At 42.6% G+C, this 23,702-nt stretch overlaps 1 protein-coding gene and 1 long non-coding RNA gene across 2 annotated transcripts; one reads left to right on the top strand and one right to left on the bottom strand.

Moving 5' to 3' along the window:
- Positions 1 to 266: 266 nt before the first annotated feature.
- On the bottom strand, positions 267 to 23,698 carry LOC108032572 (uncharacterized). The gene is made up of 3 exons (XM_017106472.3): positions 23,046 to 23,698; positions 15,543 to 15,849; positions 267 to 2,683 (listed from the first exon to the last, which is right to left on the bottom strand). Exons 1-3 carry the CDS (start codon positions 23,135 to 23,137, stop codon positions 1,163 to 1,165), a joined length of 1,920 nt encoding a protein of 639 aa, XP_016961961.1. The 5' UTR covers positions 23,138 to 23,698; the 3' UTR covers positions 267 to 1,162.
- On the top strand, positions 21,267 to 23,052 carry LOC127010776 (uncharacterized). The gene is made up of 3 exons (XR_007763569.1): positions 21,267 to 21,587; positions 21,730 to 22,206; positions 22,520 to 23,052. It is a non-coding gene; the product is annotated as an uncharacterized LOC127010776 (long non-coding RNA).
- Positions 23,699 to 23,702: the final 4 nt, after the last annotated feature.

Below are 23,702 nucleotides of genomic sequence, written 5' to 3'. Positions count from 1 at the left end.
GACTGTTTTAATTTTTTTGTTTTTATTTTCGTTTTTTGTTTGTTTTGTTTTTAATGTTTACCACCCACGCATCTCTGCACTCGCTTACACAATTAGACTTAAATTTTTTACAGAAATATATCAACAAAAACTCAATAAGTTCCATTCAAAGTATATGCATATAATGTACGCCTATAAACGTTAAAATTAAAGATAAGAAAAAATAATTTAAAAAGGTAAAAATTAATGCGATGGTGTTTATAGAGTTCAAGGAATCATCAATCATAAACGCTTAAACAATGCGGGCATCTCTCAACTTTATTCACTGCATGCAATTCAAGCGAATTAACCAAACAAAATGTATTAATTTTATGTCTATTTTCTTTTTCTTTCTCTTTTGTACTCTGTTTGTTGTTTCGGTTTCGTTTCTTGTCGTTCTGCTGTTTCCTGCCTGCCTGCTGCTGCTCTACTACGTGGCTCAAAATCAATTGCTTTGTTTGCATCTGTTAATTCTAGTCTCTTAACCAATAAATGAACAAATGTTGTGTGTATTTTCTTCTTTGCATTTAATTACAGTGGCTGTATGTATGTGTTCTCGTGGTTGTTGGCGTTTGAAGCTTGGAAAGAGAGGTCTGGTGAGTGTTTGAGTCTGAAGTTAAATCATAAATATCCCAAAAATACAAAAATGGATTTAGTTCCTGCTTGGTACACATTCTCCTCGTTTGCCTGTTGGTTTGCTGTTAAACTCTTACTAATTTACATGCTTCTGCCTCTGCCTCTGCCTCTGTTTGGTAACAGTCTCTTTAACATTTCTGTGGCTACTACTGTGGCTGCTGCTACTACTTTTACTGCTTACAATAGGGTTAAAGTTACTGCTACTATTGTTACTGTTACTGTTACTGTTACTGTTACGTCGCCGGGAGGCAGCAAAGGGATTTTGCCTAGTAAACTGTTGAGTGGTTGCTGTTGTTGTCGCCGTTGTCGCCGCCGCCGTCGGTATGTGGTTGGTGGTTGTGGTGGTCGTTGCTTCCTGGCGAGCGCCTTTAATACTAGCTCGTGCCCCAGTCACAGCTCCTGGCCCACGTTGGGCGCCACATCTCCCTCCTCCTGCCTTTGCTCCAGCTGCCGCTGCCATACATCCCGAACCCGAACCCGAACCTGCTCCCATCTTGGGGCCATTGAATCAGGACGACGGCAGCTGCTTGGCCACTATCACGCCCGGCCGGCACTGCTTCAAGGCTGTGGTGATGGTCAGCTGCTGGGCGCCGCCGCTGCCATTGCTCCCGGTGATTATGGTGCCCGCCGTGGAGCCGCTTTGCAAGTGGCTGCTGCTGCCGCTGCCGCCGCTGCTCCCATGGCCGCCCGTTGTCTGCACCTTGAAGATCGCCGTCGGCGTAACGGTGGTACTGCTGCTGCTCGTGGACACCAGACCGCCAGCGTCCTTGGCCGTCTTGGCCGTGATGATGACCTGCTTGTTGCCGCCGCTCTTGAGTTGTAGGAAGGGTCGCAGCTCCGCCAGCGCCGCGTGCTGCTTGCCCGTGGTGGTGAGGGCCAGCGGGGCATCCTGCGCCAGCCGGTGGTGATGCAGCTGCTGGTGATGCCCTCCGGCAATTTGGTGGTGATGCTGCTGCTGGAGATTCTGCTGCTGCTGGCCAAACTTCTCCTGGCCCCCGCTGCCGTCCGCAAAGAGATGGTCGCCCTCCAGATGCCTGATGGCCTGGACAATGGTCTCCAGATTCTGGCGATGGGGGTGCTGGTAGTGTGTGGTGGTCTGAATCGAGGGCAGATCATGCTTCTCCGCCTTCACCTTGACGATCTTCTCGTGGATGCGCTCCACCTCCACCTTGGGCGTGGCTTTGATGGCCGCCTGCAGAATGGGCTGCAGCATGGCAGCGCTCGACGTGCATCCTTCGGCATAGGCTTTGGCAATTGCGTTCACATTGACCTCGTTCTCCGACTCCGTCGAGCTGTTCGACGACAGGATGACCTCCTCGTGCACCTGATCCTCGGTGATGATCTCGGCAGCGGCATCGGCCTCCAGTTCCTCGATGCTGGAGCACACGACCACCTGCTGTTGGCCGGTCATCTCATCGATCTCCACGTACGACACGGTGCCGCCCAGTTCCTCCAAGTCCTCGGTGCGCACAAAGTTATCGGTGTGCTCGATGACCTCGCGTGGAATGTAGGCGCCACTGTTGCCTCCGGAGGCGGCTGCCACCGCTGTGCCGGGCGGTGCGGTTGCCACACTGTACAGCTGCCGCTTGATCATCTGCAGCTCGTCCTCGAGCAGTCGCCGCAGGCTGCGCTCCTTCTCCAGCTGCTTCTTCGATTCGTGCAGTTCCTTGGCCGCCAGCAGGGTGGCGTTGTTCAGTTTGGTGGCCGCCGCTCCGCCGGCAGTGAGCAGGGTCATGGGCTCGGGGGACATGGAGCCCAGGCCCTCGTCGGAACTGTCGCTGATCGCCTGGATGTTGATCACGTTGTCCGTGAGCTTGCGCTTCTTGATGGCCACCGCCGTGGAGTTGCCCCCGCTGGCATTGGAGTCGTTGTAGTTGCCGCCGGAGTTGGCGCCACCCTCGCCGGACCCGCCGCCGCCGGCCTCGTGCTCGCCCACCTGTCGCTTCAGTTCGCTGTTCTGCGTGAGCAGCTGCGTCTTCTGGTTCTCCAGCTCCACGATGTACTGGAAGGTCTGTTGCAGGATGGCGGCCTGGAAAGAAGAGAGAGCGAGGGTTAGGTCAGGGTTCATATAAAGGTATTGGGTAAGATTTATAAACTTAAGGTTTGTAAGATACAAGCAAAGGGTAAATGCAATGGGCTCAACCTTTCGAATTGTTAATTAAACCAATGAAATCCTTACTTCAAATTAAAACAAACAATCTTCTATTGTGTGATACTTTTCCTATTAAATAGTTAGGAAATTAACATTATTATTTTTTATATTTGGTAACCTACTTTTATAGTTAAGTAACTATACTTATTGGTATATGTTTACCAATAATTATTTATTGAGAATGTTTTCAAAATGTATCTTACTGAGTAAAAACCTATTCTACATTGTACTTTGAAAAATAATTTGACTTACAAAAGCTATAATTAGTTGCCCATTTTCACTTCCCTTTCCATTTAATCCAATGATTTGTACCATTACATCTCGACTGTTTGTGGGATTGTACACATTGCGATCATTAGGTTGAGGAAATTATTAGCCCTTTAATCGGAGCCCCCCTAAAAAGTCATTCGGAAGGCACGCACAGGGGGAATCTTCAGCTGGGCGTAGGAGAAGAGGGGAAAGGAGGGCTCAAAGAAGGATGAGGAGGAGGAGGACGAAGGCGCAGCATAATTGCCGAGGGCAGACTTAATTGCAACAACGCACACCGCATAAGTGGCTGGCTTGTTGCCTTTGCATTCTGCAGCTCGCATCTCGCCCTGACTGTTTTTGTTTGCCTCTCGCCGTGTTTATAGTAAACAGTGTAGTAAGGCTGCAAGGCAAGCTGGCTGGCGGAAAGGTTAAGGAACTCGTGTCCTTCAAAATGCGCGCGCTCCCCGTTTGAGGCCCTGTGCAACACTGGCCTGCAAGAAGGCGTGGGAGGTAAAAGTGCAGAGGAGAAATGTGGATCGAGGAGGCAGGAAAGGGGGCATGTGGCTTAGAAAGTGGCTAGGCGGCTTGGAAATCCGCGTGGGAGGACATGTTGGCCACTTACTATGCAAAACCAACAATATGTAGGGAATATAATAAAAAATAACATCATAAAATGACCAACAAAATAAGAAAAAATGTCCAAATGATAACTTAAAAGTAGAAATTTTATAAAGGCAGTAAACTAAAATAATAAAGGCAGACAAAAAAAAACCTATTTACTAAAATCAGTAATAAATCAAGCTAAAACTATTCATAGCAGATTTACATGTATTACTAAATAATATATTTTTTAAAAATGAGCCAGTACAAAATGCATTCATAATAAAAACTGCATTCGAAATAAAAATAAAAAAATTAAACATTTAACTAATAAATTAATGCTTTTCCCTAAAAAGCATAGCTTTAAATGACATTTCTCTTAGAACTAAACTGCAGTTGGTGGCTGACATTTTTTTTCGCTTCCACGAAAACCCAAGGAATGCGTTTGCATTCCTCCTGCTTTGATTAAAATCCCATAAATCTTGCGCTGCTTTAGTGCAGTTCTTGATGTTGCTGTTGCTGTTGGAAAACTTGTTTCGAATTCGGTTTGTTGTCGGAGGTCACTACTGAAAAGCAATAATAACAACTAAGAGATGGCCAGCCGGCGTCGCACAGCTGCTCTCGCTCTCTTCCTCTCTCGCCTTCCACCCTCTCTCCCTCGCTGACGGTAATTCCACACCGCGACGTACCTCATCTCTGTACTTGTGGTTCTTGTTATTGCAACGCAGAGAGAGAGAGAGAGGGAGCGAGAGAGCATGCTGTGTGTACAGTTTTCTCGGCTTTATTATTGTTGCTTCCAGCAGTAGTAGTAGTAGTAGTTGTAGAAGTATCCAAGCGGTTTTCAATCTGAGAGTCCCCACCCCCCGTATCTTTCTATATCATATCTATTTCCATCGCAGACGGCGGCATTGCAATGTCGTGCGCATATCTTATAAGAAATCGACAACAAAAACAATAGAGCCACAAAAGCGAGAATAAATCACATAGCATATTTAAGTTTTCTAGCTGCGGCTGCTTTGTTGTTGTTGCACACAAAGGTCGTTCATTGACTTGTCGTCTATTGGAAATCGTTGCAGACACAGGGTATGGAAACTATTGGAAAGATAGGGAGAAGATTTTCCGCTCTGTCTGATAAAACTTTGAATCTGTGCTAAGACAAAGGATTTTGTTTTTGAGTATGCAGACTAAATAAGAACAAATAAATAGTTTTAAGATAAATGATAAAACCATACACCTTTGCGCAGTTATCCAACATGCACAGAATAAATGTATCTTCACTCTTGTGAACTAACGCCAGTGCAATTCCTTCCCAAAAGATTCTCCCATCTCTTTTCTTATCAGATGGAATGCACTTGTTCTGAAGTCCCATTCCCGCATCATATGGTACTCTCTCCCTCTCTCCCCGGTTCCCTCCCCCTCCCCCTCCCCCGCCCACTAAATCGCATTCACTAGCCGGCAAGTTGAGGCCTTGGCTAATAAGAAAATGTCGTTGCCATCGCAATTATAGTTGTTTTTGTTGGGGCAAAAATGCCGGCTAAAGAAAAATCCACCACAACGTTGTGTCGGTGTGGGTAAACAAAAGGCAAAGTCAAACGCAAAGGCACATAAACAAAGCAAAGAAAGAAAAGACAGAGCAACAACACACACAACTGACGGCCCCTTTTGCGGTGACTGTACTTTTTTCCAACAAGAAGCCAGCAACAGTTCCAATACGAAAAGTTTTTCAATATTCGCCGGCGTCGTCGTCACAAATGTTGCTAGAGAGCGCCGCTCTCCCAGCATGTGCTCGCTCCCGCTCGCTCTCCCGCAGGTAGGGGTAATTGCATGACGTTAGAGCGAGACGGCCATGGGCTTCGTTGGGTTTGCGTACTCGGTTCGTTTCGTTCCGTTTTCGGTCGTTCCGCGAAACGGAAACCAGACGTAGCGAAAAACATGTGGGCCCAAGCTTTTCGGCCTCTCCCACGTGCTCTCTCTTTCAAGCTTTCCAGTTATTCCCGATTGGAAGTCGCGCGCCCTCGCCGCTCTGCCTCTCTCCGACAGCTGACTTCTATAAATGGCGCGTCTGTTTGTGGCGCTCTCGTTGTTGTTGCACCACCGCTGCTGCTGTGGTTGTTGCTTTTCTCGCTTTCCTCACCCCACAGCTTGCACTACAATTTCGTTGATTGAATAAAAGGAAATGCATAAAAATAGCAAATACGCCGCCGGCACGAGAGAGAATTCGTCATCAGCTGAGCTGGCACTCAAAAGCGGCCTACGCCTCTGTTCTGCTGTATCTGTGTGCGGGGCGTAGCGGTAAACTATGATTGAGAATTATACATTTTACAGATACTAAGATGGATTTTTAAATCTTTGGTACTGCTATTTTAGTTGTATATATGAAATAAGAACAATAAAGTAGACTAAGCAGAGGGATTTTTTAATTGACTTAATTATTTTTTTTTTTTAATTTATATGTCTTATATATACTTCATCAGAAAATCGCCAGCTGTTTGAAATCATTGTCTTTCCTTTTTGGATTCGACAGAAAAGTGGGCGTGAGAGCAGAGAGAAAGAGAAGGGAGACCACCCAAAGAAAAACCAGCCGGAAATCAAATCCAACCACCAAAAATGCACTAGCAGCACCCCACTTTCCCTTCTTCCACCAACCTTTTAATTTATTTTTCTGTGTTTTGTTTTTCTTTTTTTGGCCTACGTGCGTGCACGCATGTTTCTTAGTGTGACGCTTTTCTCTTGGTAAAATGCGATTAAATTGAAAATAGCCAGGGAAAATCAATTTATTTTTACTACTTTGGTGGTTGCCCCACCCCAAAAACAAACGAAACCTCAGGTTTTATTCATATCTCATGGCCCAAATATTCATAGCAATAAAACAAGATACTTTTGATAACCAATAGATAGTTTGGCGGAAACGGAAGTAGCTCTTCTTGCAAACAAAGTTGATTTATTTACTAGAAAATCGAAGAAATAAAATGGTTGCAAACAGTTTGCTAAGTTGCACGAAACTCTTCTTCAATTGTGGTTCAAAAATCTTTTTCAAAGTTCTAATAAATCCTTCTTGAGGAAACACGTTAAAATTTGGCAACTATATTATATACCATGGCATTAAATATTATACTGTTTCGTATTAAAGAGACCCATTTGAATCTGTTTTAGGGTCTTGGATCTTATTAGTAAAAGCCAATCTTCCCCCATTTCAACAGATATTATTGTTTATTCGCATTATCTGCCATCTGCCGGTTTTTTGTTCTTTCCCTTTTATTGCGTCGCACGTCAGCGAAAGAAGAAACAATTAACGCTACGTTCTCGCTTATCTTTTGGCTCTTCCTCTTCACCTGCAGATGACGATGACAGGTGTGTGCGAAGCGCCAAGAAAAAGGGAAGCGAAACAAAACAAGTCAGCTGACATTAATTTTTTGCAAATTTTGGCTTAGCCTTGGCTCTACGGCCACGCCAAAATATCAGATAGCAAAAATCATGCTTGAGAGCACACAAAATAAATTATGCCGATTGCTGGAAGGAGGTCGTTTTTGCGAAAACTTTGCTTGAAAATTAACTAAACTATAAATTTCTTCGGGTCAAAGTGATCTGATAATTATATTATTTTCTGAAGTTATATTTGTTCTGTGTAGGGGTCGTTATGATATTATCCCAGCGAAACTTGTAATACAAAATATGAAAATCGATCATCTGGCACATTTTATCGTTATTTTAATAATCCATGCAGCGCGATGCCGCATTTATTGCTATCGCAGACCTGCTAAAATTAGCATCCCAACACTTTTGGTCTTAACGGAACCCGAGACGAGTTGCCATAATAAAATCCGCTAGAGAATTGTTGTTTTCCGTTTTCCGTCCGCTGTTGCAAAAAATGTGTGAGCGTGAAAATAGGCAAAAACAGCTGCGACTTCTACCGGCTTACTCGAAAACACACGGCCACACACATGTATCTACGGGGTAGTGAGATATGGATGCAGAGTGAGAGATACGTACAATACACACCCACAGACGGGGCTTTTCCCGGTTCACTCGCACTCGCTCTTTCGCCCACCCACCCACTCCGCCGCTCTCGTTCTCTCCCGCTCCCACTCCCACTCAGCTGCTTTTGTCGGGCGCCAAACATGTGTTCCCACATGCACGTCAAAACGGTGATGTGTGCCTCGGTGTGTGTGTGTTTGCTGGCTCCCAGGAGAGAATTTCGGGGTGACAACATCGCGCGGTCAATGCAACAAAATCGAGGCTATTTTTACACAGTCATATGTAGGTTCGTATGTGGGAATATACGAGTATTCCCCCATCACTCCCACTATTTTCTGTGAAAATCTCCCTCATACAGAGTGCATGAGGAAATGCCGTCATCGAAAAACGGGAAAAATAAGATCAATACTTTAAAACTGAGTAATACGACAATAAAATACCCATTACCCACCTTTAATAAACTTTTAATCGTTAGAACTTGATTGGAAGTGGTTCGATTATTAAAAATGTTGGTATGTATACATTAAGATACAGATAAGAAAGATAGATATTATCAACAATCTTGATTGGAAGTGGTGCGATTACTGGAACTTTTGGTACACCATTAGGTATAGGTAAGACAAATTGTGATAGCTATAACCTATATCTCTATTACTAACACTTAGAATGGTATAGATAAGACAAATTATGATAGGTATAACCTGTATCTCTATTACCAACACCTAGAATGGTAAACAAATTTCAATTTCAGGTTCCTTTTCTCTAAAACTATGAATTGACCAAACCACTCCCTCACCCTAGAAGTACCAGGTATCCTGTGTATGCAACATGAGTATCTGTGGGAGTAAGAGGAAAGATTCCCGGAGAGACTGGGGCGAGGTCATTTCGGGAGACCGAAAACAGCTGTGTACCAATTCAATCTATAAGCTCCTCCACACACAAACACACCATTTGGGTTTTCTGTGCTTGAAAATATATTTCGCATTTTTTGCTAATTTTTAGCAAGTTGCGAGAGCGGCTGCTGACTCAAATTGGAATATGTATAAAAATAAAAGCATTATTTGCTTTTTACGCTAACCTAATTAAATTCAAACACGTGCGGCAGATGAGCTCACAGCTATGTGTGCGCTTGGTACCAGCCTTATATCTAAGTATTTCATATTTATATTTGCCCCCAAGTTAATCCAAGGCAAAAGTCATAAAAAACGGCAATTAAAAAAAGCCAAAGAGCGTGGCAATTGAAATAGGAACGTCAGTAACGAGCCCAGGCAATAAAAACACTAGTAAAACTCTCTTTCCTAAGTTAGATACATTATCCGAAAGATATAAAATACAACAGCAAGGAAAATATGGAAGGACAGTACACATTGCAAAGCAATTTATTATCCAGGATCCTGGATTGATTATTTGGTTTGTTGAAGAATCCTTCGATGGTAACGTAATGTACGGAAAACGAATTCTTCAAGAGCTCCAAGATATTTCGTGATAAGCTTGGGACAACACCCATTTTTATGACTCTATGCAACGCGTGGGACTTCGTCATCGTTCAGCAATGTAAATTTAATTATACATTTTCGCCGACTGGCAGCGCCTGCTGCTGTTGCTATTTGGGTTAATTAAAACAGCTGTCTTGGGTAAACAACAGCAGCAGCGCACGTTGATAAAAATAAATACAATGCCGCCGGGCGTCGCCGTTCGTTCGCCGCGTTTACTTTAATTTTATAGAAGTGAAATTCGATCAGCTGATCTGTGTGTGAGGGTCAGCTGCCTCTCTTCGCCAGCTCGCGTTATTTGTTTCTTGGAATTCAACAACATTCTGCTGCTCGGCTCTTCCTTTCTCTTTCCGCCGCCATCTGGCCGTCTCTTTCGCTGCCTAAGTTCAAATCGCTTTCAACACACTTTCAACCATTTTCGCGTGCTGGTGTGTCTATTTTTTTTGTTTTATGTTAATTAAATGCTTTCATTGACCATGAGCTTTGCTTAGCCGGTGGCAAAAAAAAAAAAGGAACAATGAACCCCATGGCATGTCGTGGCTTAACCCCATTGGCATTCTATGGGTTAAAGGTTTTATTGACCTTTGGTGGTATTCAAATTTTTCTGTCTGTCTGTTAGTCCGCTGTGTATTTTTAATTCGAGGGAATAAAAGTGCAAGTAACATTTTCTAAACAAAAATAAGTAATATAAACTTTTCTAGTTTCCAAACTTGGTGTTTTTTATGATATACTTTGGGATCATTCATAAAAAATACCAAAGAATACCCAAAAAGTGTGACCATATAAATATTCATAAATCAGTATGCTGCTTTTTATCCAACTATGGTAACCTAATAAAAACAAAAGTTAATTAAAACACAGCCTGATTACTGGGATCTTAGAGGTTTTCTACAAATGCTAGTACATCATAATAAGTTTGGTCTTACTTTACATGAACACGGGACGTTTAGATCAAAGCCCAGTTATATGTAGGTACTAGCAATACCATATAGAGATTGTATTTTTGTTTGGCTACATTTCTTTGTGACAGCAGCTTGCGACGCAATTGGGAAAGCCGAGCTCTTGGGAACCGAGCTTTTCTGCCGGTCACCGACGCTCTAACCTTGTTTTCTCACTGTGGTTGTTGCTTTTGCTTTGCTCTTGCTTGACCAGCTGAGTCGCGCTTACACGTGCTTGCCATTGTGTGCGTGAAATTGCGCAGCAAAAATGCCGGTTGGCTTTTGTTTTTGTTTGGTTTTATTGTTGTATTTCGTAGATTTTTCGTGTATTTATTATTTTGCAATTTCTATAGAAATTTATCGGGTTTTGTTAAGATTTCACAGCTGTTTGCTGACTCATTGGGACTTTGGAAAGTGCATTTGTTCTGAATTTCCCAAATACAGCCTTGATTTCATTACTTTAATGCAAGGAATAATTAATTTTTGGGTATCTTTTGTGTTTTTCTTATAAACAAAGGCATAATTAAGGCAATACATTGAAAAACAACAATTTGTTTGCCAAAAGTCTGTAACTCACGAGCTATAAATCATTACAAAACGGAACTAAGACACACACACACTGGGAGAAAAGCGGCAAACATTGTAACAGCAACGCTCGAGACGTAGCGAAGAAGCAGACAGCGATCTTGACTTGGTCATTGATGAAAAACCCCGTTACGATGCAACAAAGTCATTAAATCCGGCGAGACGGCATTCCACATAATCTACGGCAAAAAATCGCCAGACAGAGGGGAAAGAGCCAGCGATAGAGGTAGAGAGAGACCAACGACCGACCGACATTTTTGCAAACTCACACACACCGTCCACGGCCTCCATCCCGCTCTGTCTGCCCACAAAGTAATTGATCCATTGCACTTATGCTTTTTTTTTTGCTTTGGCTTTCGGCTAGGCTGTTGCTTTTGTCACTGCTTTCTCCTCGCCGCTGCATTCTCTTGAGAAAGTCTCGAGTGGCGACTATCGATAAGTTATCGCCTTAACTAACGGTTTAAATGTATCAATCGGCCATCGCCCACCTCTAACTTGCTTTTAAAGCATGCTGATATGATAAAATAAAGCCACTTTCTCTAAACCATTTGTATTTCCTGAATAATCCAGACATATTTGGCAATGTTGCCGGGTACTTTCATAAAGTGACTAAAACTCTACCCGATGCCGCTAATTTAACAGCCCCTTGTGCACCACGAAATCCCTAAAGCAATTAGGCAAAAGTGCGGTTTTTAATTAAATTAAGCTGCTGAAGCATAAAATAATTTAAATTACAAACTGCGTGGCTCCATTAATTGCATTTTGTGGCTGCCGCTGCCACTGCCACTGCTGCTGCTGCTCTACATGCGAGTACTATACACCTGGTTTTCGCTATGCACTTGTGTGTGCGGAGTAGTAGTGCAAACATTTTTACTACGAAATGCAATTGAAAGTACAGGCTACACACGATGCGCTGCGATGCTATTTATATGTACAAGTGCGGAGCTTACATAACTCGTTGTATATAGGAGCTATGTACTTTCCCCAAACTGGGTGTTGGCATGCCCCAGAAGTTGTCGTCGCATCAAAATCTCCAGCTGCAATCCCGCTTTTTGCTTCCATCAGCAAAAGGTTGCGAGATGCCAATGGCCTAGTGCACTGCACCAGCACCAGCACAAACCCCCAACGACCTCCACCCACCGCCCCTGCCCGGTGCCACGCCCCGGTGTCCAGCAAGTACAGGGGCTATCGGGTCGAAAGAAAAACGGATTTCGCCGGGCCAACAATCGCAGTGCGCAGCTGCCAGGCTGAATGCCCATTTTTATATGAAGGGGGCTTGCTTTCTTTCCTTTCCTTGGGGGTGGGGCCCCACCATCCCCATCGTTCCACTCGCAATCGTCATCGGCTGTGAAACAGCTGCCTACCAGGCGCCAGACAGACGCCAAAAAACGCTGGAAATGAAATGGCAATGAAACACCCAATGAAACACCCAATGAACCATAAACCCACCGGAAAACTCAGCCCACCCCCACACTTTCCACAGCTGAGCGAGTGGTGTGGGCTCCCATCAGCAGAAGGCGGCGAACAAAATGTTGGCGCCATCACCCATCCTCGATGGCTTGTCCCAAAATTTCCCCACGGCATACCAGAGAATCCCATCTTTTTTCGGGGGTAACTTTGCGTTTGGCGCGCGCTTTTCTGCGTTGGCCACTGGAAAGGAATCGATATTGTATTGTATATAGAAAATTTTCCAGTTTTCTCTCTGGTCGCTGTCTGGGCAAGGTGTGTACTGTGTACAGTGAACACCCCCACCCACCGTAATGTAGGTTAGTTCAGCTGGGGCGCGCCTAAATCTTCACACGGTGCGAAACATTGCAAAAGTAATTTCCCAATAGTAATTACTTTTCTGCCAATAATTTTTTAGACCATTAAAAGGGTTCTTCACTTTATTTGCTAAATATTCAACAACTTGTAATGAACAATTATTGGAAACACGATAACTAATAACCTTTAGAACCGAATGTATTTTAAAATTAAAAATTTCAACTTAAGACCATTTTTTGATAGTTAGATTAGATTCCAATAGTTGGAATAAACCCTAATTAAAATAATTTTAAAGTTAAGCCAGTTTGGGTAATATTTTAATAAAAAAAACCTCAAACTTTTTTGCTCAGTGCATTGCGAGTAGTCACAAAAACAACAATGGGGGCAACTGTACGCAATTGCACATTTGCACTTTAGCGCCACCTAGCGAGCAAGTTCAATGACCCGCCAAACGGTGGGCGGGAGGAGTGCAGTGTGGCGAGTGCAAAAGAGAGAGGAGAGCAGCGAGTAAATCACAGACTTGCACTCACATTTCCCTCCCTCTGCCTCCTCCTCCGCCCCCTTTATGCCACCCACCTTAGGGCGTGGCTGTGTATGTGCGTTTGTGCGCTGGTCTGTGTGTCCGTGTCGCTGGCATGCACCGTTATGTGCGTGTGCCTAACTGTGAATGGTTTCAGTCGTCGCAGCTTTCTGTCAGCCAGCCTCGGTCTGCATTGCAATTTATTTCGCACTTTTGTCAGTGCCAAAACGCATGTGTGTTATGCATATGAATGCATCTGTGTGTTATGTGCGTAAGATCTGCTTTCACTGTGCTTTAGGTGCCCTAGTCCTACAGTTTTTAACCATATGACCAGAGAAAACATAGAAAATAACTGGCTACCAGTATAGTCAGTATATGCTATATAAATATTTATAAAGGATCCAAAGGATAATTATACAGAAAAATCCTTAAAACTAGAGTGAAATGGCTAATACCTTATGAATTCGGTGTTACTCAAGCCTTATAAAAGCATAAAGTTATAAGAAAGCATGCCAATTTCTGCTGCAAACTTCTCTAGAATTCGCGATTCTTTGGAGATTTCAAAATTATTCTGTTCATGTTTCTATTCAGCATTTACATATAACCATGTTTAGCCGGCACTTAGCTGAAACTGTAAAGTCCTAACCGCTTATATAGCGGGTGTAAACTTGGTCAAGCTGCCAGTTGCTCTCTCCCACACTATCCCCCTCTCTTTCGGCAGCCTTAGCCCCTTCTCTTTCGCACGTATTTACTACAATGTTTACTATGTGTGACAGGCGTGGTGTCGTATCGTATCGTTCGTAATCGTCGACGCTGACGAAGTGCATAGAACAAAAATCCATAAACTACTTGCACTGCCGTCCGCCCACCGCCCCCTTTCATCCCCTCCCTTTCTGCTGCACCCGCCCCTTCTCTGTCTACGCCCATTATGTCATTCATCAGGCATCGCCGTAGTTGTTGTGGCTCATACCCTTTTCATTTTTCCCTGCAGTAGTATTTTTAATATTTACGCGCTTTTCTTCCTGTTTGCACTACTCGCTTTTTGCTGGCTTTCCTTGGCTTTCTTGTTTATGCTGCCTCTTATTACATTGTTTCTCTGCTGGCTGCCTGTTATCGCCTTTCTTTTTTGGCCCAAAGACTGATTTATGGGCCTTGGCAGTTGCAGTTGACACTTTTCAATTTGCAATAAATAAGCGGGCCACAAAAGAAATCCTCGAAAAAGGGAAACTACTAAAACACATAAAGCAGTGGTGGAAAGTGATCGTTACAGAAGTTTCAGTGTTGTAAAGGGGTTATTGTTTCAAATATAAAATTCCAAAACATATCAAAAAATTTTTCTTTTTAATATCGAACACATTTTCTTCGCTGTATTTTTGTATTTATCATACTTATTATTTTCAATTATTTTCATCATTCAAAATCTATTTTTCCAAATCGCAGACACATAATTTAAAATACAAATAACTGTCTGCGTTTTTGCACCCTTGCCGTCATTTAGTTGATTTACAACCGTCTGCGAACTTAATCGGGCTAAAACGAGAGGTAGAAATGCGAGGGACAACATCTGCAAAGTACTTATAATGCGGTTCCAGGCAAAGTGTTCTTAAGACATGCCTTATATCCTCCCCCACCAACAAGGCCGTTCATTCCACCGGCCTTTTACAACACACGCGTCACAACAAATCGATGTCGTCTCAAGGTGAAAATCCCATAAATATGAGAACATGTGTATGCTAAAAAAAAAAAGCTGAACAAAATATATATGCGGCGTAAAAAGAAAAAGCGAAACGCCCCCTGCAGCAAACAATTGAGACGACGACGACGACGCCGCCAACACGGTTGCCCTGACGACTAAATGTCGAAAAGGGACCTTCAGAGCTTTAGTCCCCACTTCATATGACCCCCATAAAGCCATTTCCATTCACGTTTTACGCCTCAGCTGGAAGCTTTTGGCAAGTGGCGTGTGTGTTGGTTTTTCCTCTTTTTTCCTTTCTTTTGCCAGGAGTCGAGGGCAATTTGTCAACATGTGTTCCTGGGCCTGTAATTGCGGTCCAGACCGAAGCGATGCGGGTTCGGACTCTGGTTAAATGTAATTGGAGTTGCGTGCCACGGGTTGAAAAACAAAGAGGCAAGTTAAGGCTCGAGAAGGCCGAAGAACCTCAGTCCAAAAATGGTGTTGATGTCGAGATGATGATTGGCCTTACAAGTCATCCAGAAAAACAACCTACCGAGCACTGACCATGGGTAATATTATCCACCATTTAACTTTCAGACACTTGCATTGATATCTTTTAAATTGGATAAGAACTATAATAATGCATCACTAATAACCAATTTGTGAACAGTTTATGATTAGCAAAACTTTCCCCTTGGTCCTTAATGACTCAATATTAAACACGCTACTATTGGAGATAATATATCTAAAGTACTATATATAAACTATCAATTTTGCAATTGTTTTGAAGATACTTTGGATCTTCGAAAAGATTTATTCTACTTTATCAATCCTTTAAAAAAACCCTCTTTAAAACCCTTATTAAAGGTCTTTAGAAGTTCTTTCAGAAAGAAAGCGGTAGCCAGTGGTTGACAAACCTGAATGGATGGTAACTTACCTTGCTCAACTTCTCGCCCTCGTGCCTCGGGAGCAGCGATCGCAGACTCTGGAATCCGGCATTGATGCTCTGCATGCGTCTCCGCTCGTTGCTGTTGGCGATCTCCCGGCGCATCCTCTTCTCGCTGTCCACAAGGGGTTTTCCCGAGCCGTCTCCATCGCTCAAGGCCCCGCCGCCGCCTCCTCCGCCGCCCTTGGAGGTGTTCGTACCGCTCATGCTCGACTGGCGACGCTGAGAACCCTGATGGGCCGACTCGCTGGCGTACTCGATGTGATAGTTCTCACCCCCTGAATCCTCCAATTGTAGTCTGCAAGATAAAGAAATGGGTTACGAATGAGTCACACTAGAATAAACGAATAAAGACGGCTATAAATATTGATCAGTCATATATTTTTCCTGGAAGTGGTTTAATATAATTACCTATCTCTCGCATTTTTATGTTCTGACGCGTTTTGTAATGATGTTTCATTGTTATAAAGTTTATACAAGAAGGTATCTCGGAAATATCAATAAATCTGTTGGTTACAAGATCTTTTAACATTTTGCAGTCAACTTACTCAAGTGTTTAATAGATACTATTGCTCAAAGATCATTTTTATCACTTTTTTATAGATTCTTTTAATGAAATATTTACGATACTGTTTGTGGCTTTGGCTTATCGCCTGCTTGTACATAAAACCAATCAACGTTTACATTTATACAGTCTACGAGCGAGCGCACACAACACTCACACAAAACCCAAGCCCGTTCACCAAAGCGCTGAAAAATTCATTCATTCATAAATTTACAATTCCATTCAATTCAATTTTAGTTTAACCCGCCGACGCTGCACAACAATCACAACAAAAACAGAGGGGCAACCCATACACTCGCGTAGCCACTACTCTGTTGTTGTCACGTTACCATCAGCATCGGGCTAACGAAAAAGTTGAGGCATACTATGGGGCACAAATGCTCTAACCTATCCCAACGCAATCTTAAGTGAACCCGATGCATTACTAGTAATTTGAATATTATTATAATATATGTTTATAATAAACAGCGTTCTTTGTTACTTGGGATAATATTATATATATTTTAAAATGTATATATAGATATCAATATTATTTATTTCTAACTAAAAAAGTTAATGTGGTTATTAAGTAAATAATATTTAAATATTATCTACAACTATGCAATTCATAAACATTTTCTTTTAAATGTCCTATTTTTCCGCTTTTAAGGGTGGTGAATCCTGTAAAAGATTCTTTTAACCATCAGATAAAAACCTTTTTAATTAGGTTGAGGTAATACCTTCACTAAGTGCTGATGCGACATAATATACATTTGAAATCAAACACCCTACACCCTTTGTTGTAGGGTATCCAACTAATTCACCACCCATGTGAAGGAGCGACAGAGAAGGAGCTACAGAAAGAGAGAGGTAGCGCGGCACAGCTGTCAATAGTATGGGCATTCCTCCTCTGTTTTCGTAGCCACCATCGCCGGTTGTCGTGATTGTTGTTTTCTGTTTGTCGGTTCGATTTGGTTCGTTTGGGATTGCTTTGGCTCGGACCTCCGTTTCGGATATTTCGCAGCTCTTCGAGCACTTCTTCCTCTTCCACTCGACGGGGCTTTGAGCTATGCTGCAGCATAGTCTCCCAAGAATTCCGAACCGGTTTTACCCTACGAAAAAGAGCAAACACGTTTTCCACAGGCCACAGAGTTTTGCTGCTGCTGCAGGCTAATGAAAACAATTTTCACAATGGTATGCTCGCCGAGGAAGAACAACAAAAACACAGGTAGACGAGCGAGATGGGGGTGGGGAAGGGGGTTTTGAGTGTAAAAGTTGCAACACCGCATTCCGGGCGAGCAACAAGAACAACGCTCTTTCAAGACGATGCTAGAAAATACAGTCTGACTCCTCTAACTCGAATATTTCGAAAGTGATTTTCGAAAATCTATTGCGGCAAGAAAATGTTAGGTTAGGATTTCGGAATTCGGGTACTTAATAAGCTGAACATTAGGTATTAAATTTAGAATTTGTAATGCTTATATTTGAAACAGGGTAATATTGTCTAAAAATAAAAACTGGAGGGGCCAGAAATGTCGATCTTTTCAAGCTGAAATATTCCAAAAGTAGTTTTCAAAAAACCTCGAGTTAGAAAATTTAGGTTATAATTTCGAATTTCAGTACTGGAAAAGAATCTTTTTTATTTAATTTTGAAAATAAAATGGTGTTTTATTTTAAAATATAAAGTTTTAGATTTTAGAAAAAACTTTACAGTATGATTATAATCTTTGAAATTTCTTTCTGCAGCATAGCATGTAAGAAAGTAAAATCCTTTCAAAAACCGGTTTGAAAAAGCCTTGGTTTCTAGTTAGGGAAGTTAGACTGTATTAGAGACATCGTCTCAGTAGCTTGGGTTATTTTTAGCAACACCATCCAAAGGTCGTTCTTCTCCGGCAGCATTTTTGCGGCAAGTGGGCTGCCGAAGGAGGGGGAGATGCCTCCAAAGTTGGTCAACGGCAGCCAGCAGGCGGATGTGGATGCTGTGGCAGCCAGAAAAGCAGAAAGGTTGCAAGACTGCAAGCTGCTGCTGCAAAAGGCCAAAGGAATGTGGCTCGGATCTCGGATCTGGATCCGGGCACTTGCCTGCCTGCTTTTTGGCCTCTCGTTTGTTTTTGTTTGCACAATAATGCCGAAAAGCAGTGAATGAAAACCGCGCGGGGAATGTTGTTGCATGCTGCATGTGGTGGCAACATCTGTTGTTGTTTATGATACACATTTTTGTCTACTTTATGAGGGCAGCCCAATTTTTCCAGCAATGCAAATCGTTTAAGGCGAAAAAGGAATTAAATCGTTGGAAGAGAAGAATTTTGTAGAGTATCTTGTAACTTCACCTAGGTCTTGTAATATTATTCCAAAAAAAAAAAGGTTCTGTTAAATTCGTATCTGAGAATATTTCTATATAAATTTAGAAGTTACCTCTTTCTTGCAATTCTTCTTAATTATGCCATTTTATACTTCTTTAGAAAATAAACAATAGCTTTAGTTTTCACTGCAGAAATGTATTTTTAGTGGTGCAAATAATTGAGTAAATATCATAATAATCACAACATATGACGGTGGACAGCTGACGGCGCTGCTGCAGCGCTGCCTTTTAAGCAGGGTTCAATGTAGTTCATTGGCCACTTTTCGCCAGCCAGCAAGTACATAGAGAGAAAAACAGAGATACGAGCGATAAACAGACAGAGAGACAAAAGCCGAAGTCACGAGTGCTACCTCGAAGCACCTACCGCCACCCACTGCGCCCCCCGCCCACACCCCCTGGCTCTCCACTTGCTGTTGTTGCACTTTGCACATAAATTGTACATACGTTTATTGGGTCACTGCTTACGTCATCATTTCACTGGAATTTCGTCGTATTGCTGCACCAGCAGCAGGTGAAGCTGAGGGATAGAGGGATACTGGGGGTCTGGGAAGAGGACAATGGGTTGAGAAGGCCGAAGAAGGTAGTAGAGCCAGGGAAACTCCCCATCTTAGATAGATAGAACACATAGATAAATGTGCAATTATGTAACCCGCGAAAAACGTAAACAAGAGACACCGCCTTTTAGTAGTTGCCAACTTTATTGGTTTCTGTTTAGACCTGGAAAACTTCGATCCTGGAGGGTCTACCAGAAGTCGGTAGAGAAGTCTAGAAAGTTAAGGAGGTGAACAGAAAAAAAGTCCATCCGAGAAATATGTATCTTTTTACTATAAATACTTATGCATACATAAATTGAGGAAACAACAAAGAGATTGTCTAAATTACTTTTAATTCTATGCTTCCATTTATATATGACCATGATCAAACTAAAAATATAGGATTGGAGATATAATATTATACCTCGTACAGAAAGAATTCCATCAAAAAGATATGCATTTTCAGGCCAGCAATACCCATATAAACCACTTTTAGTTGTAAAATAAGAATTGCGTATAACGCCTTAATAAAATCCGGGTAAATCCGTTTTTCAAACTTATCGTTTGGGAAGAGCAGAGGCTAACTAACGAGATAGACTGTGAGTGCGGGGCAAAAATGAAATGCAACGCAATAAGGCTTGCGCCACTTGCGTAATTTGTGCAACAAAGTAGAGGCGCATAAGCTAGTGAGCAAATTAGAATTCGCATTTCCCAGCGCATCACTCTTTCCTTACAGTTGTGTCTGCCAGTTGGCGCCATATTTGCCATAAAAATATAAACAGAGGAACGTAACGCCAGATAGCTTCGGGGAATCAAGTGGCTTAAAGCGTAAAAGAAATTCTATACCGACTGTTTGTCTTCTGAAGAAATCTATAGAACTCCTGGTGGTATCATAAACAAATGTTGTTTAGCTTGAAGGGCAATTTGAGAAATTGGGGAATATGAGGCACATGTGTAAAAATAAGAAAAGGGGATAAAAAAGCATTCTTCATTTCAGGCAGCCAAAAATGTTTTTAAAATGTTACAGTATGAACTTAATAAAAATGAAATCGATTGATGTGCAATTTCATACATATTCTCTAGTTGTTGGTAGAGACTATATACTATCAAACTCTAGATTATATTAAATAAATAATCCATATATAACACAATCATTTTTATTTGTTAGTATGAACATTTGTATGATTTTCTCCAAGACATTATCAAATATACCACAATAAGATATTTTCGGTGTATCTTGCAGATTCTTCTATACTATTCGTGCGGTAGTAGTTTCTTCTTCTTCCTCCTCCTCCCCTCCTGCTCTCTCTTTGCCCTGTCCCAAAAACTGATGTACACAAAAATCATGTGTTTTTCATAAACAAGCCGTGGCGCTGTGTCCCTCTCACACACCCCGTTGCGCCCTCTCCTTCGCTCGCAGGTTGCCAATAATGCCGCATGCAAAAAGCGAACGAAAAAAAAACACCGTGGAAACGAAACGAAAACAAAGTGAAACGTTTTGGCATACGAAACGAAACACACAGAGCCATCGCCCAAAAATTTGCGCAGCAGATTTCAAGCCCTGTGTTGGTATTGGTTTCCATTTCATTTTTTTCGCAAATTTGCAGCGGGTTTTTAGCTTTAGCTCTTGTGTATATGTTTTTTCAATGAAACGTGTGTGGTAGTAAGAAATGTGTGTGGCGGCATCTGTACTTTTGTGCTCTCCCTCTCTCTAGCGCTCGGCAAGCTTTTGCCTTTGAGTGCAACTCAAATGGGGCCCGCTCTCCCTCGCTCACTCGCTCCTTTTGCCTATGTACTTGGATTAAATGGGGAGCGGCTCTTATAAAACTGCAGCGAGAGCCAGAGGGAGAAGGAAAGAGTTGTGTACTCTCGCTCTGTCTGCTGGATTGCTCCTCTTTTCCAGTCAAGTGGGGTAAAAACGGAAATGACGCCACACCACAACAACAAGAAGAGCCGCAACACATGGCTTTCATTGTATTCGCAAATGTGCAACGGAGGAGGAGAGCAGAGTGGAGACTTTTAGCCAAGGCATGCTCTTTTATTTTAGCACCAACAACAAGCGGGCAGCAGCTGCTAAAACGCAGTTGTTATACCGCCCACACTGGTGGCCAAAATAACGGGCCAGCCCCACGCTTCCTTGGACTTTTTAAACAGTTAAGTAAACTGCATTTGTTGTCTAAGATAATCTCTTCAAAAGGTTGGTTGGGAAGTTAAATATTTGTATTATCATGAATAAAGTTCAGCAGCCAAAGCATTTGCTGTTGCGCCGAATTAAATGTACATACTAAAACAGAAATAAAAGCCTTGAACGCCAGCTGAAATGGATTAGTTTATGTGCGCTCACGTATTTACTTTTATATACATTTCCGATTCTTTGTGGTTGTGCAAAAACATATGCTCGGCGATAAGACAAGGCGCCGCTTATGACGTGTGAAAAAGCGAAAAGCGCAACCATATGATTCTGATAAGCCGGCAAGGGAAAATGAAACTTTCGCTGCGAAAATACGAAAACGATCGAAAGAAAGGCCGCGAGGAAAATAAATAACCAAAACTGTACAGTATTTTCCACACTGAAAAGTGCAAAAGAAGAAAGAAAAGTGAGCTAAGATAAAAAAATATCTTTATAAATATCTTTAAAAAAATAATGCAATATACCAGATAAACATATTCGGGTTTTTAAAGATATTTCCAATCTCCAAACCGATCATCAATATCACATCCATTATTCTTCTCTTGTAGAAAAGGAAGAGAGCGCGAGAGCAGCGTGTAAATAAAAGCAAAGCAAAACCATCTGATGATACGAATATACCGGTACAGCTGATTTCATTTCAACTATGAACGCGCAAGAGGAAGAAATAGAAACGTTGATTAGGCAATGCACGATAAGCGAAGAGGTGAGCCCGAGGGCGGGTGAGGGGGAGAGGCGGTGCGGGTGCGCAGCTGTTTTTTACCTCCGTTAATTCGAACATGTGAGCTAGCGCGAATTGGCAGCTGAGCGCGAGAGCCGGAGCATGGGAGAGGGGCGGAGGAGCGAAGAGAGCCAGCGCGATCGACAGCTACGAAAAATAGCAAAAGGAGCTGTAACAAATTAGACCAAATTTTGGAGGAAGGGAAATAGTGAAAATAAACACAAAAGGGGCATTAAATAATTCCAGGAATAATTAAAAAATATATTATAAATCTTTGGAGTGAAAGCCAAAATAAAATGTTTTTAAGGTAAGCCTAAGCACTGTTCTTAAAAATAATAATTTTCAAAAGTTCTTAAGAAGTGTTTATAAGTCATGGCTTAGAATGTGATTAATCCTTGAGTACATTTTTTACCCAGTCACAAGAAAATTATCTTAAAAACTCTCTTATTTTTGAGTCTCTAAAAATAACATAATAAATTTAAACAACAAAATATTAACTTTTTATCAATTTATATTATATATATATTTTTTAAGAACTACTGATTTTCTTCTCTTATCTGGTATCAGAATATACTCATACCAAAAATAAATTATTAAAATATTTCATTTTATTTTTTAAGCCTCCCTAGCATGACCAATATTTGTACCAGCAGTGTGGCCCGTCTGCCGACGCTGCTGACAAATTGACAAAACAGCCGTTTTACAATATGGACGACCGAAGGCAGAGCGGCAGGCCAAACGGAGAGAGCGAGGCGAGGCGAGGAGAGGAGAGCAGAGGAACAGACACGAAAGATGGGAGCAAAAAGAAGCGTCACATTTATTCCAGCAACAAGAAAACGGCATGGAAGTGGAAATGGAATGCGACGTACACGCTGGTGTGTGAGCAGAGGCCTTAATGGTGGTGGTGTTTTTGTGCCGTATTTGTTTTGTCGGCAAAACGGCGGCAAAAGGCGGGCGAGCGAGAGAGAGAGAGAGAGAGAGGGCGAGAGCGGCACCCGGAGAGCGCACTAGCAAGTAGTAAAAATAATCAATAATTTGCGTGATAAAAATGCAAGCCAAGCTGTTGACTCGCCCCGCTGCTGTTGTTGCATGGATCCCCCCCTCCCCACTGTCCGCAAACATTTCGCAACCGAGGGCCAAACTTACTGCAATTCCTCATCCAATTCCTCGGCGCTGTTGTATTCGGCGTGCTCTAGAATAACCTCCTCCGTTTTGATGGCAACCGGTACGGCGGACATGTTTAATCGTGCTTGTGTGTTTGCCTACTATCGTGGCTAAAGTGTCTGCGCCACGTGCGTTTTGTTGTTGCTGCCGCCTGCTGCTGCTGCTGTGCGGCTACATAAACAATTTATTTGCAATTTATTTATAGCCTTTTCTGTAGCCTTTGCCGTATTTTCTTCTTTTTATTGTATTTCGCACACACACATGCGTCAGCTGGTCTCAGCTGCTTTTTGTATTTAGCGGCAAATTGTTTGCCCGTCTCACTCGCACTCGCGCACTCACTGGCACTAGCACACGGCACACACACACACCAAGATGGAGAGAGAGAGAGAGAGAGGTGGAGCGGGAGAGCGACTCTTAGCGCGTCCAGAAGTTTTCTTTCCACTCGGCACTCCTGATTTCGCCCTCGACGAGCTGAGATTTGCGTATTTTATTTCGCAGCAGTTTTTGCTTGCTCCCGCACTGGCCGCGCGACTGGTAGATAGGTGCTCACGGGCGAACTGGTGCACTGTACGCTGTTTTCCGATCGAAAGGCGATTTACCGTCCGTCCGCTGCGTGCTTTCGATTCGGTGAAAAACTGC

Source organism: Drosophila biarmipes, chromosome 2L (genome assembly GCF_025231255.1).
Source record: "Drosophila biarmipes strain raj3 chromosome 2L, RU_DBia_V1.1, whole genome shotgun sequence".
Classification (NCBI taxonomy): domain Eukaryota; kingdom Metazoa; phylum Arthropoda; class Insecta; order Diptera; family Drosophilidae; genus Drosophila; species Drosophila biarmipes.
The sequence above is the reverse complement of the archived record's forward strand: the minus strand, read 5'-3'. Positions and strand labels throughout refer to the sequence as shown.